Raw genomic sequence first — 14854 nt, 5'->3', positions numbered from 1 at the left:
CTTCTCTAGCTGGAGACCAAGGATAAATGATCCAAATCTCAGATCCAAGAGCATAAACAATGGACTGAAGAGGGAAAAACAAGAAGGATGGGACTTCATAAGCTAAAGCTATAATTGGACAATTAACTCCAATATGGAAATGGAGCAGAACTTATAAAAGTGAGAGATCTTATGACTGGTCATGCATTTTGTGACCATTTTGGTTCATCTTGGGTGCAGCCCTGGCTGAGCTCTTGCACTGCCCAAGCATTATCCATGGAGGCCTTCTAATAAATCCCTACTTTATTCTTCAACTCTGCCTAGCCTCTGTTCTGGTCAGCCTTCACAAGGCATCCCAGTGAACAAAGGGAATATTTTCCTGCGTAATGAACGAGCCTCTTAGTTCAAGCTGGGATCATCTAAGTGCAGCAGGAGGCAGTGGGTGGCACTTGTGCAGCCTGTGAAGGCTGGCAGTGCTGTCACTAACTGTTTTTGCAGTGGCCTTGAGTCCCCCCAGGTACCTGAGCTTCTCGGAGCTGAGCCACGCGTCCGTGCGGGTGAGCTGGGAGCCAGCGGCGCCGGCTGTGCGCGCCCATCACCTCACCTATGTCTCTGGCAGAGGGGGCAACGCTGGGCAGGTGGGTCCTCAAGGGCTGGGGGGAGGAAAAGAGGCCTGTGGGGTTGGATAACACCCTGTTCTCCTTCAGCATGGTGCAGGGAGAGCCGGAGTGCTGGCAGAGTTGTGACTCTGAAATGGGCGCTTTGCTGCGGTTATCACTGCGTGCTGACCTCTCTGCAGCTGTACCTCTAGAGTCACAGGGTGGTTTGGGTTGGAAGGGACATCCATCCATCCATCCATCCATCCATCCATCTAGTCCAACCTCCCTGCAGTGGGCAGGGACATCTTCAACTAAATCAGGTTGCTCAGATCCCCATCCAATCTGGACTAGAATTTTTCCAGGGATGGGGCATCCATCACCTCTCTGGGTAACCTGTGTCAGTGTTTTACCATCTTTGTTGTAAAAGTCTTTCTTATACTTCATCTAAATCTACCTCTTTTAGTTTAAAGCCAGGACCCCTTGTCCTAAAACAACAGGCCGTGCTAAAAAAGTCTGTTCCCATCTTTCTAATAAGCTCCCTTTAAATACTGAAAGGCTGCAATAAAGTGTCTCTTTTTCTTCAGGCTGAACAAGCCCAGGTGTCTCAGCCTGTCTCTTACAATACTCACACAACTCTCCCACTGCAGGTGGAAGTTCCTGGCACTGCAACATCCACTGTCCTGAGACCTCTGTCCTCCCTCACACAATACTTCATCAGTGTCAGATCCACATATGATGAAGGGGACTCCTTTCCAATTACTGGCAATGTCACCACCTGTAAGTAAGGAATAGAAATACTTCTGGTCTCAGTAAGAGGTGAAAAAGTTGGTTTGGGTATCTCTGAAGTTGGATGTTTTGAAGACTGGCCTCAGAAGCTTGTGGTCAAAACTCTTGCACAGAGCACAGATGGCTGCTGTTCTTTGTGTGTGGAATGTGTCCAACTGTGTTATGCTCAAAATGAGGTGGAAGGGACAAAGAAAAGAAGCAAGTGAAGAAAAGCATGATGTATCACTAACCTCTGCATCCTTGAGAGCCCTTCTTCCCTTTACAAAACCAATGTGATATCTGTGCTCCCCATAAACGAGATAACCTGTCTTAATTAGGGCTCTAAAAACAATTTACCCCTGTCTGTCCTGATGGCTGCTGTCACATGGGTCTGAAGAAGCGACAGACAGGCTGGCCTCAGACATCTGCCTGGGTGATGCTCTGCTCCCCAGCCATCTGCTCCCCACCCTGGCTCTGACAAGGTGCTGTCAGAGCCTGCTCCTCAGCTCGTGTTCCTTGTGCTCCCCTCAGTGAAGGTGCCCCCTCCCCGTGCCCTGAAGGTCACTGAGCTCTCTGGGAACAGCCTCCGCCTGCAGTGGGAAGCTGTGGCTGCCTCGGACGTGGTTGTCTATCAGATCAAGTGGAGCACAGCCAGTGGAGAGAAGCCTCAGGAGGTATGAGGGCATGAGCCCACACACAGCTCTGGGGAGGCTGGGCTGGCTCTGAGCTCACCTGCTGGAGCGGCAGAGAGCTGTGTGAAACTATTCAGGGCAATGCACTCCAGCAATTGAACAGTTCAGCAGGATCCCTGCTGGGTCTGGCTTTCAGTGGAGCAGTCACCTTGAGGGCTGGAAGCAGGAGGGACAGCAGGGCAGAGTCCTGCAGGCTCTGGGAAGATTGCAGAAGTGTTCTGGGAAACCTCAAGGATGAAATGTAATAGGGACAAGCAGAAAGTATTAAGCTTAGGCAGGAATAATTAACCATGGGTATACAGGATGTAGAACAAATAGCTAAGAAGCAATTCAGTAGAAAAAGATCTGGGGTTGCAGAGGATCACCAGTCCCCAATGTCAAGATGTTGTGGATAAGAAAAAGACAGCACTCAAGTATTTATAGCTGGAGGCATTGCTTCAAAGAAGGTGAAGCATTTTCTCTTCTCTTCAGTGCTAGGAAGCACTGATATTTTTGGGATGCTGCTCATTGGGAAGGATGAGGTCCAAGTAAGGAGCACACAGAGGAGAATGAACAGAGACAGAACTGGTGCAGGTGTGGCAGGGATGGACCAGGTGCCCTCTTCCATCTGAAGCCCCTATTTTCAGTATGATGTCAAACAGCAGTTTAAACTTAGGCTTAATACCCAAGTCTCTCCTGCAATGAGTGAGACCAAATAATTTCTATTTGGGCTGGAAGAGGGGGATTCTGGGGTTTATGTCCCCAGCTCCCCTAGAAGCTGGAAACTCAGCAGAGGGACTCTCTGCTCTCTGCCTTGTGTCAGAGCTCTGTGCTGTGGTGCTGCAGGAGCTGCTGGTCATCACTGAGCTGCCATGCACAAGCATCTGGTCTGCATTATTTTGCCTTTGCTGACATGTGTGCAACCCCAAACTTTGGCCCTAGAGCCCAGTGCTAACTCATTTGTGCCCAGGGACAAGCTGTGATCCAGGCACCTGGGGCCATGGAGCAGCCTGGGCAGGCCTGGCAGTGGGGCTGACCCCTGTCCTCTCTGTCCTTGTGCAGCTCTCCCTGGCTGGAAATGTGGCCACAGCCGTCCTGCCCGGCCTGCAGAAGAACACTGACTACAAAATATCCATCTGGGCCTACTACAAAGATGGAGCTCGGAGTGACACTGTGTCCGTCCACCACAGGACCAGTAAGTGACCATCCACAGCCCAGGGGTGACAGACAGGGCAGGGGACCCCTCACAACCCAGCACACTCCTGCAGCTCAGACTGGTCACCTCCAGCTCTGAAAATACACACCCAAATGTCTGAATAAAGCTAGAGATGGTTATTTAGGCTTCTGTGTGAAAATGTTCTCAGTCTGTCCTGAGAAGAGGCTGGACAATCCCATCACACTGATAATCCCTGCATTTGTTCCATGGGGAGCACATTTCATCCCTCTCTGCCTCAGTGTAGTGCATGGATAGAAATTCTAAGGGTGTCCAGCTGAACGTGTCCCTGTGCTGCCTAAGGAATGGTTCTTGTTAATAAAATATTGCCTGTGGGGAGGGTGAGGATCTCCTGAGCTCTGTCATTGCTGTGCTGTTCCTCACTGAGGGCATTTACAGATTTGGGAAGCAATCCTGCAGGCACACTCTGCCTTGGAAGCATTGTCTAAATCTGGCTTTGTACAGGCAGGATATGAGGTTAAAAAGTGGCACTCCCACAGGTCCTGGTAATTAATATTGCCTGTAAAATGGCTTTGTTTGAAATGAATGGAACACTTCAACACCAGCAGTCCTCCCTCTCCTCTCAGATCTCATCCTACTCTGCAGAATAAACTCATTTAGGCTGATGTTGAGCTGATGAAGCTTGAAGTAAGTGGTAATCTTAGAATAAGAAGCTCAGGTTTTATTAATAATAAATAATAAAACCATTTTTATAGGAAATGACCTCAGACAAGTACCTTGGAGCTCCATACTGGCAAAGAAAAAAAGAAAAGCAAGCATCCTACTGATATATGATGACAAGAGGACAATTAGAGCTGTTTGGAGGCTGTAGGAAAATTAATTACTACGTTTTAAGCGATGAATTATGAAGTGTCAGAGGAGCTCTCTCAGCCCAGCACAATGACACATGGCAGTGCCCTTCTGGGCACATTTGCACAAGCCAGTCCTTGCTGCTGCTGCTGGCACCCCAGCAGGGCAGGGAAAGCAATTTGATTTCTGCTTGTCAGCTGCTGTCCTTGTGCAGGAGCCTTGGGAATTGTCAGGCTCTGCCTTCTGCATGAAGAAAATAGAATTCTCCAGAAAGCCAGGTGTGACCGTGTTCACAGGGTTCTTGGATAAAGGTGGAGACAAGGATCTGACTCCATGTTTCAGAAGGCTGATTTATTATTTTGTGATATATATGACATTAAAACCATACTAAAAGAATAGAAGAAAGGATTTCATCAGAAGGTTAACTAAGAATAGAATAGGAAAGAATGATAACAAAGGTTTGTGGCTCAGCTCTCTGTCCGAGCCAGCTGGGCTGTGATTGGCCATTGATTACAAACAACCACATGAGACCAATCACAGATGCACCTGTTGAATTCCACAGCAGCAGATAACCATTGTTTACATTTCATTTCTGAGGCCTCTCAGCTTCTCAGGAGGAAAAATCCTAAGGACAGGATTTTTCATAAAACATGTCTGTGACAGCCAGGTGTGCAGCCAGCACAGGGTCCAGTGCCTGGGAGCTGCTGCTCCCTTTGCAGAAGCAGTCAGGACACTGCCACACTCCTCCCAGCCAGTATTTGCAGGTGAAATCAATGTTTTGGTGCTAATTCTTTTCTAGTATTTAAAGTAAGAAGTGGCACAGAAGGGGTGGCTGGTGATTTCCAGGGCTGCTCTGGGGCAGGGCAGGGGGAACTTGGAGATGCCAGAAAATTGCTGAAGGCTTGAGCAATGAATGTCTGGAAGATGTGGCCCTAGGCAGGACTCTGGGATCTCCTGGGATATGGTTATATTTCAGATATTTAATGTTTCAAGCAGAAGCTCCCACCCTATACTGTGCCTGGCCAGGATGTCCAGTGGTGTTAATCTCCATCAGGGCTGGCGGATAACAACTGATTCAGACACAGAATGAAAATCTCTGGTGTTATCTGAAAACCCAGACCTCCTGATCTGATTTTTGAGCCCTTTCCCTCTTAATTTTCATTATAAAATGGAATTCTGAGGGCTGAATCAGTGATGAAAGCTCTCTGGATCTCCTCAGGAGGGCAGACTTTGGGTTGCTAGATGGTGAGCAGCATTGATCAGGTTGTGCTGAACAATACCTAAAGTGTGTGCTAAAGGAGGTTGTGGGAGGGAGAGAGGAAATGCTTTCTTTTGCTTTCATCATTGCTTTTCTCTTTTCCTCTCTTGGCAACATCCCTTTATGTAAGGATAGGTCAAGTCATGAAGTTTTTCTTAAAAATGTCTTGGTAGAATTTCCAAGAAATGCTGAAGTTTAAGGACAAGGACTGAAGTGAAACTCAGCAGGAACTGGTAACACAAGATCCTCTCCCTGAAATACTTTCTTCTTTGAAGGTCAAGGGAAAAAATTGCCAGGTCAGAGCAATGCTCCTTGCCTATGGCTTTGTGAAATGGAATCGAGCTCTGCCCCTGGGGTGAGGGAAAAACACCAAGTTCATTTTATTCAGGGCCATAATACCTCTTGTCTCACCTGAAACACCCATTTTGAGACCAGATGTGTTACATTCATGGGACCCTGAAGACACCAATCCCTCACAAGATAAAGGTCACCAGAAACCTCATCCTCCTATAAAAACCAACAACCATCAGTGTGATGTGACATTTGGAAGGATTGGGATGAGGTCACTCATCTTTCTGATAGGAGAAGAGGTCTTTTCAAAGTTATGGTTTGAGATTTGTCATTTTATGAACTTGAAATAAGTGAGTAGCTTTAGCTGGAAAAGAAAATTTGGAGACATCGATGTGGTACAAGCTCCTTCTTGTCTTGGAGATATTGGATTTTTTAAAATTCTTTGTTTTGACTACAGGAAATAAAAAAGTTTGGGATTATTTTTCAGTAACCCAGTTAGCAAACTTTTCCCTGCAGACCTTCAAGAGGCAGAGCAGAAACAAAAGCATGCTGATGTATTTCTCACAGACAACAAAATTGTCAAAATGCGCCTCTTACCAACAGTTCTGATGTTTCTTTTTTCCTCTGTTATATTTAGACTGAATTCTCATCTGAGCTGAGCTCTCCTTTCAGTCTGTTTTATAAATTGGCAAGTGTAGCAAAGTCCTTATCCTTGACCAAAGGCTTTCACAGTGATCACTTGTCACACTAATAAACATCTTTAGTGGTGCTTCAAACACAAACCCTCCCAGCAAGCACAGGGAGTGCAGAGGATGCTTTCCTGCAGGAATTTGCTGGGACATGGAGGTGCTGCTGAATGGAAAATGCTGGAAGGGGTGGCTTTGGTCCTGCTGAGCATCAGACAAGCACCTTCTTTTGTACTGAGGGAGAGTTCTTTCATCCGGGCTGGGGAAAAAGAACTTGAGCAAAAGAAAAGAGCCCCTTGATGGTCCTGAAGGACAAGGAGAGGGCAGTTTGTATGGGAGATGCTGCTGAAGTGTTTCACAAAGTGCTTGTGTGCCCTGCTCCTCCAGCTAAGCTGTGGGGAAATCTCTTTATCCACCTCCCCACTGAGGATACACTGCTCCTGATAGAGTGTGCATGGCAAATAAAAGAAATAAAATAAAAATGTGGGGATGAAGCTTCAACCCATGGCAGGAAAACACATGGCTTGTAGTTAATGTGTAGTAATTATTGCAGGTGAGCATTTGGAGTGAGTGGAGCCCAGGGTTTTATTCTTATTTGAATATTTGTGTGCCTGTGGTGCTGGTTAGACCTGAGAGCACGCAGGGATTGCTCCTGTGGAGGAGCAGAGGGTGAGGAGGCAAACAAAGGACAGATGCAGGCAGGGATGCTTCCATCCTCCAGGGCAGCTTCAGGAGATGTCCTGTCCCCTGTCTGTCAGATCCAGGCCATCAAACCCTGCCAGGCCTGAGGGCTTTCCAGAATAAACCTGACTCTAAAGACTTGCCCTAAGTTGCCCTTTAAAGTTCACTTCAGCTGTCTCCCCTGACCTCAGGTGAAGGAAATCGCCAGTGCAGGCAGCAAGGATGCATCACTGACTGATAAAAGTGCTGCTGAAGTGACTTTAATCTTGTTTTCTTCTCTGCTTTACCTCGTGGTGGTGCACAGCAACACCTCCAGCCTGATTCAGCTGCTGCAATCTCAGTTCAGCCTCAGTTAAATTAAGCTTATTTCCTAAACAAAAGAGAAGGAGGATCAATGAAGATGGAAATGATCTTCACTCAACCTGTGCTTTAAGGTCACCCCAGGCTTTGCTGGGTGGGCAGAACATCCTTACAGGAAAAGTGCAGAATAAAAACCTCATCACCTTAGTGTGTTTCTTTGACTGTCTTTAGGGCTCACCCATCATTTTTAGTGTCTTCTGAATAAATTCTTAATTTTTTTGTCCAGAACTTCTGTGTCTTCACACCAGCATGAGTTCAAGGACCAGACACATGATTTTATGCTTGGAAATGCCCCAGGAGCAGACAACCCCATGTTCTTGAGCCTCTTTTTGACCTGATTTAGCCCACTCTGCCTTTCCCTTCTTCCCTCAACCTCTGCTCAGAGAAATCCCTCCAGCACAAGAGCCTCTGTCGTCAGATCCAGTTTGCTGCACAGCAGGACCCCAGGGAAAGAAATGCATTTATGTAATTAAAAATTGCTCAGCTATGGTCTCTGGCAAACTCCTTTCTGGTTGTCTGGCTCAGCCCATCACCTGTTTGGAACCCATCCAGCCATCCTAGGACAGGGCCAGAGAAGAGGGGATAGCTCAGGCACCCTGTGTGACCCAATCCAGGGATGTGGGTGTTGATGATGATGATGATATCAGAAGCTCTAGACAGAACTCTGGTGTGCTGGGTGCTCTGGGATTTTTTTAAAAAGAGTAATTTTAAAACAGAAAAAGCTGAAAAATATTAGAAATTATGATGGATTAACTCTGATGTGTGATCCAGGTTTAATTGCCAGTAAAGCTGTTTGTCCAGCTTTATGAAATTCAGTTCCATTTCAAGCAGCCTTGGTGTTTGTTCAGGATGTGTAAAATGGGTCTCTTTGCCTTGTGCTTCCAGGACTCTTTCACCTTTGCAAGAATTTTCCCCATGTCCTAGGCTTGGATTTGCTGAATGTTTGAGTAATGGTATGCTGTAACTGGGCAATCCTCATCCCTCCAGAATTATTTTTCCCTCTTTCCTGGGTGCTTGTGGCTGCCCTGAGTTTTGTTGACCTGCACAGCAGAGCACTGAGGTGTGACCGTATTCACAGGGGTTCTTGGATGAGGGAAGAGACAAGGATCTGACTCCGTGTTTCCGAAGGCTTGATTTATTATTTTATGATATATATTACATTAAAACTATACTACAAGAATAGAAGAAAAGGTTTCATCAGAAGGCTAGCTAAGAACAGAATAGCAAAGAATGATAACAAAGATTTGTGTCTCGGCTCTGTGTCCGAGCCAGCTGACTGTGATTGGCCATTAATTAGAAACAACCACATGAGACCAATCACAGATGCACCTGTTGCATTCCACAGCAGCAGATAACCATTGTTTACATTTCATTTCTGAGGCCTCTCAGCTTCTCAGGAGGAAAAATCTTAAAGAAAGGATTTTTCATAAAAGATGTCTGCGACACTGAGGCGTTCAGAAAAGGGCCTGGAAGCAAACACTGCTGGCCCCATTTACAGAGAATTCTCCCTGCTCTTTGTGCTGCTCACCTTCCATCCCTGTCACAGATTCCCGGAGCCCACCCACCAACCTCTTCATCAGCTCTGAGACCCCCAGCAGCCTCCAGGTGCACTGGACCCCTCCTGATGGCCGAGTCCAGCACTACAAAATCACCTACAGCCCTGTTTCTGATGCTGCTGCCCAGCAAACTGTGAGTGTCCAGCTCCTTGGGCGGGGACAACATGACCAGATGAACTCTGCTCACTCCAGTCAGGTTTAGGATATCAGGGCTCACAACCAAATCTCTTCTTGCTGATGTGTTGCTTTGTAAACAGAACTCTGAGACTCTTCTGTAATTAAGATATTTTTCTCCATCAAAGCCACTTATAGCACAGCTTTCTCTGCTCACTGAACTGGGGAGGGAATTCTTGGAGGCAGAGGGATGGGGGATAAACCTACTGCTACTCTGGCTTAGGGAGATTAAATATAATTATTTTAAAAGATTCCCTGCTTAAACAGCTTGATAATCCTTTTATAAGGCACTTCTGCTGCATTTCCATGGGGAATAGTGGGGTCTTTATATGGAAAATGACTTTCCTCTGGCCATTGCTAGTCCAGCAGCAGCACACAGCCAGGCTTGCTGTGCTGAACCAAGCAGGAATGCTGCTCTGAGCCAGCCCCACCTAACTCTGGGCAGTGAGTGAGAGCTGCAACGACAGCCCCAATCACTGGGATCTTTTCTTCCCCCATTGCAGATCATGGCTCCAGGCAAAAGCAGCAGTGTCACCCTGCAGTCCCTGCTGCCTGATCGAGCCTACAAGGTGACCATTTCTGCCATCCACTACACGGGAGAGAGTGAGAGCACCTCCACCACGGGCCGGACAGGTACGGAGCTCAGCTGGAATGGGCACCTCCTGCACTGCCCTCCAGCTGCCACCTCTGCTGGGACACGCTGCCTGAAGCCAGGGGTTTGCTCAGCAATAGAATATTAGCCTTGAAAAGTGAAAATCCTGCCCCAATTTCTGTACTCCTGTGAGTTATTGACAATTCTGGGATGAGCGCGAAGGGCTGGCGGCTCTTTGGTTTTCGAGCCTGGCATCGCAATCTTGGACGACAGAGCTCAGGCATGGCCTCAAGTTGGGCCAGTACAGGTTCAGGTCAGATACTAGGAAATATTTCTTCATAAAAGAGTGGTTAAGCATTGGAAAATGCTCCCCAGAGAAGTGGTGGGATCACCCTCCCTGGAAGTGTTAAAAACCGAGGAGATGTGGTCGTTCCTGATGTGGCTGAGTGGGCGTGGAGGTTTTTGGAAAGAGTGGTTAAGCATTGAAAGCGTGGTTAAGCATTGGACAATGCTCCCCAAGGAGCAATTAGACTCACCCTCCCTGGAAGTGTTAAAAACCGAGCAGATGTGGCCATTCCTGACATGGCTGAGTGAGCGTGGAGGTTTTTGGTCAAAGGTTGGACTTGATGGTGTTTGTCTTTTCCAGTTTTCTGATTCTATGTTGCTTTCTCTTCCAGCTCCAGTGCTGTATAAATTCCCCTCCATCCGAGGATTCATCCCACCTAAAGCAGAGGGTAAATCACCTCCTCTAAAGCCTTGCTTTGCTGGTGTTGGTTTTAATTCAATGTGGGCTCTGCAGAGCAGCAGGAGGGGTCCATCAGCTCTTGACAGATGCCCTTGGGGACAACCCAAGGACACCACAGAACTTCTTAACACCAGGCTCAGTAGAGAGACCAATGGTATTTTAGAGGATTTCTGCACAACTTGACCAAAATGTAGTGCAGGGAAGTGTGACATGTTTTAAATTAAAATTCCCTGTAAAGTCCCTTATTAAATTTAATGAGCATATGCTCTCATAGCTGATAGAAAGCAAACTATGAAATGGATTAGTGAGAAATGTTGAATTAATGGGGTTAGAAAAAGTTTTTAGTAAGTAAATACCACAATGCAGATATTGTGGCACTGCTGGCACCTATTTGAAACTATTCCAAGCAAAATTTCAGTTTTAAAATTTATTGAGTGAAGTCAAGATTGAAGAATGAGGCAGCTTAGATGTAAAAAAAATTAGTTTATAGCCAACAAAGGACATAGCAGATTAAGTTTTCAAGTGTTATTGAGGTGTTCAGATCACAGTGGAAAAGTCCTGTGAACTTTCAAGCAGAAAACAACCTCTCAAAGGGCTGATGAGTCACCTTGTAGAATTTAATATAGCTGTTTGGCTATGAGAACTGAAAAGACAATGGAAGAAATATTAAATTCCTTCTGTTTTATAAAGTGCCTTTTTTTTTGAAGAAGGAGAGACAATATGTAACAATGCTGGGAAAACAGTTGGATGTACAATAAAGGCTCCAATATTGATATATAACCAAATTATTGAGAGAAATGATCTGGTGTTGCAGGAGTGAATGTTCATTGAACAGTGAATAACTGCATTGGGCTGGGATTTGGGGAGAAAAACAAAAACCAGAGGAGATAACAAGACAGCAGGAATCTTAGGCTGGAAAGGATAGGGAAAAATCTTCAAAGCTGAAGTGAAACTGTCAGTGTCAGGGATCCTTGCCCTGACTCTGAGAGCTTCCCACAAGCTGAGCATTGCCTGATCAAAGAGCTGAGAGCAATCCCAGTGCTGCCAGCTGGGAAGGAGGGGGGAATTGCCAGGGATGGAAGCAAGAGGGACTCTGGGGCCTGGGCAAGGGTCAGAGTGAGCTCACCGACTCCCAAACAAGAAAGATACCTGGAAAATGGGCAAGTTTACAGCTTGATTTGGGATCTTTCTTTTTTGTTTGTTTTTCATTCACCATGCTTCAGTTCTGACAGAGCTGGAGAGGGACTTTCCACAAGGGTATGGAGGGATAGAAAAAGGGGGGATGGCTTCAAACTGACAAAGAGCAGGTTTGGATTAGATGTCAGGAAGAAATTCTTCCCTGTGAGGGTGGTGAGGCCCTGGCACAGGGTGCCCAGAGAAGCTGTGGCTGCTCCATCTCTGACAGTGTCCAAGGCCAGGTTGGAGCAGCCTGGGATAGTGGAAGGTGCCCCAGCCCATGGAAGGGGTGGAACAGGATGAGCTTTAAGGTACCTTCCAACCCAAACCTTTGTCTAAGACTTAGAAAAGTTGGTTTCTGGAAGGAGAAGGGAAAGAGCAGTGTACAGGTTGAAGATCCTCCATGCAAGGGCTGGTCAGGCTCAGCATTGCAAGGCTCACGTTTCAGAAATTGATTTTTAATGGATTTCCATAGATCCCTTCCACAGTTTTACACTCAGTTCTACAGGAATTATGGTACATAAAAAATTAAGCATCAGTTGGAACAACAGAGGTCACAGCACCTTGTAAGTTTTTGTGGTTTAAGTCCTGGCTTTAATGGTCCTGTAGCCATAGGTTTGGGTGCTTTTTCTTCCACATGAGGAATGGGATTGAACCTCTTACAGGCTTAGGAATCTCATGTCTTTTGGAGGAAACAAGTCACCTCCTTTAAATGCCTTGCACATTTTACAAGAGTTAGGCTGCTGCTGAGGTAGGAAATGGCATTGATGCAAGAAAGGCAAGGCCATGCTGCAGCCTCAGTACAATGATCTCTTAGATTCTATTATCCTGATGAATGAGTAAACCCCTTGTGAGACAGCCCGTCCTGTCAAGTGTCCTTGGTTTTCAGGGACATTTCTCATTTTGCGTCAAGCATTCCCTTTGTCCCAGCTCCATCTGGCACCCATGGCCTGGGATTTACGTGGCAGCAGATGATTGAAAGTAGCATTCATGAGCTGTTTTCTAAACCACCCCTTTACCTGAGCCTTTAAACAGAGTGCTCACAGCCCTGGTGCCTCATGTTCCACCTTCACATCCCCATCTCTTCCCTGGTCTTCCTTTTTATCCTGCAGCATCTCAAAGGATTCATCAAAAGGATTTCTGAAAGACAAACTACAAAAAATTTTAAAACTCTCTGTGTTTTCTGAAAGAAATCAAAAGCCAGATTCTCAAGTTGAGATACATTTTTTTGCTGTGTGTATTTTTAATTGCAGGTACAAAATTTGAAACTGCGTATATCTTTATTTTACCACATTACTAAGGCACTGTTAAAAGAAAATGAAATGTTTTCATGTCTGTTTTTAAAAAAAAACTTGCCAAAATGATGCTCTCTTGTATTGCATATCATCAGGTGCCAGCTGAGTTAGTCAAAAGAAAGTGATCACGGAGATGTTTGATGATGAAAGACACTATTTTTATTTTGGTGACAGGCAAGCCAGCAAACAACTTTTATGTCTGCATAAAAATCAATTCTCTCCTTCTCCATATATTTATATAAACAAGGTTAAAGTCCAAGCTCTGAATGGAGCTGGATATTCTAAATTTTGCTATGTTTTTCCTTTGCTCTCTCTAAAGGAACTGTGTTCATTTTGCTGCCATAATCCCCTGCTGTTTTTTTCCCCTCTAATAGATTTCCCCTTTTGTTCTGTTCTCACAGCCTGCCCCACCATCACCTCCAGAGAAGGTTCCATAAGAGGTACAGTAGCAGATCCAAGCCCTGGTGCTGCTGGGCTGTAACTGAAAACACTGCCTGCTCTTGATTTGGGGACATATGCAAGAGCTGAGTGTGGCGCAAATGTCCCAAGGAAAAGGGGAGAAGTGTGAGAACCAAAATTGGAACATGTCTTTTATCAGGTAGAAGACTATTTTGCAGCACCTGAGTTGTTAGTGCTTAACACCAGGATTTTCACCAGCCTTAAGGAGGTGAAGCTTCAAACAGCCCTTGAAGAATTCCAGCAGAATTTGAATTCCTGTCTCACAAAGGCTCCTCAGACTATCAAACTCCAAACCTCTCAGCAGTTCCTGGGATCCCCTGTGCATCCTCCAGAGCCAGAGGAGGTCTCTGCACTCAGGCTGCACAAATTTTGGGGGCAAGAATTTCTGCCTGAGCCATGAGAGCTGTTCATGCTGATGGGTTTGTGGCAAGTGTTGCTTCCTGAGAAAGCAGTGAATTCTGCTTAGAAAGGGGTATCAGCTCCTTCCCAGAGAGTTCTGAGTTACAGGTGAGACTGAAGAACTGGATTCTCAGGTCTGGTTGCTCCATGGACCTAGATTATCTTTAAGGTCCCTTCCAACTCAAGCTGTTCTATGACTCTGTGATAATAATGGGATTATATTTCAATATGTTTTAACTGTGACTCAAGCCTTCTCTTCCTGTGCATTTTAAAAGGAGTCTCAGTGTCAGAAGCTCCATACCAGAGATAAATGGCCCTCAAGTAGGTCATTTATTTTGGCAAACTCCCTTGTACTGCTGGGATATGAAAAAATAACGAAATAAAAGCACCCTGGGCCAACCCCCAGGCGAAACAAAAACTCAAGCCAAGAAACTGCAGAAGACTGTGAATGGTGAAGGGGTGAGGGAATCCAAGCTGAAACCACCACACTAAAATGAAGCCCTTCCATTTGCTCAAGAAGGAACCATCTCCTTCATCCCAGTCTGCTGCAAACTCTGATAAACTCAAACAGAATCCAAACAGTGAGATCTTGTCTGACTGAAGAGAAAACTGAAATGAAAATGACTTGGCGCTTTAATGATGAGCTGGGGGAGAGAAATTAAGCTGCATGAGCCAGAGAAGATGTCAGAGGTGTCAGAGGAGAATCTCTGTAGCCCACACAAGGCAGGTCAGCCATGGGTGTCTCCTGAAAATAGAGAGAAATGGAAAAGTTTGTAGTTTAATTTTTTTTTCCAATTTTTTTCTGTCTCTTACACATAAGGCCTTTCAGACTAGAAATCATTTTCTCTCCCTGCTAGCAATTACTGGACTGATTCCATGCCTTTTGAAGATAATACTTTGTGTGTAGTTGAAAGGAAGAAATCGTTGGAGTAACATCTTTCTCATTGGGGTTTTTTTCATCCTGAAGCTTTGAAAACACAATTGTGAAAGCCTCCATCTTTTGCCCACTCTCCTTCAAGAGGAAAAGATTACAAGAAATGTGCACACAGCCTTCTTTTCCTTGGCTGCCATTTGAGGGGTACACTCGAGCTGGTGCTGTGCCATGCAGGGCATTTTCTCCTGCTGCCTTCTCTGTGCTAATTCAA

At 45.8% G+C, this 14854-nt stretch overlaps 1 protein-coding gene across 1 annotated transcript in view; it reads left to right on the top strand.

Annotated features, from left to right (window-relative positions):
* COL20A1 (collagen type XX alpha 1 chain) overlaps positions 1 to 14854 on the top strand; it is a 54796-nt gene that overhangs the window by 20400 nt on the left and 19542 nt on the right. Inside the window, exons 15-22 of the mRNA XM_014268475.3 lie at positions 478 to 617; positions 1226 to 1355; positions 1875 to 2017; positions 3077 to 3209; positions 8860 to 9002; positions 9547 to 9676; positions 10313 to 10369; positions 13253 to 13291. Of these exons, the coding sequence (XP_014123950.2) occupies positions 478 to 617; positions 1226 to 1355; positions 1875 to 2017; positions 3077 to 3209; positions 8860 to 9002; positions 9547 to 9676; positions 10313 to 10369; positions 13253 to 13291 (915 nt within the window). The remainder of the gene's footprint in view (positions 1 to 477; positions 618 to 1225; positions 1356 to 1874; positions 2018 to 3076; positions 3210 to 8859; positions 9003 to 9546; positions 9677 to 10312; positions 10370 to 13252; positions 13292 to 14854) is intronic.

The sequence above is a fragment of the Zonotrichia albicollis genome, chromosome 17 (genome assembly GCF_047830755.1).
Source record: "Zonotrichia albicollis isolate bZonAlb1 chromosome 17, bZonAlb1.hap1, whole genome shotgun sequence".
NCBI classification, from domain to species: Eukaryota; Metazoa; Chordata; class Aves; order Passeriformes; family Passerellidae; genus Zonotrichia; species Zonotrichia albicollis.
This window is presented reverse-complemented; position numbering and strand designations above follow the sequence as displayed.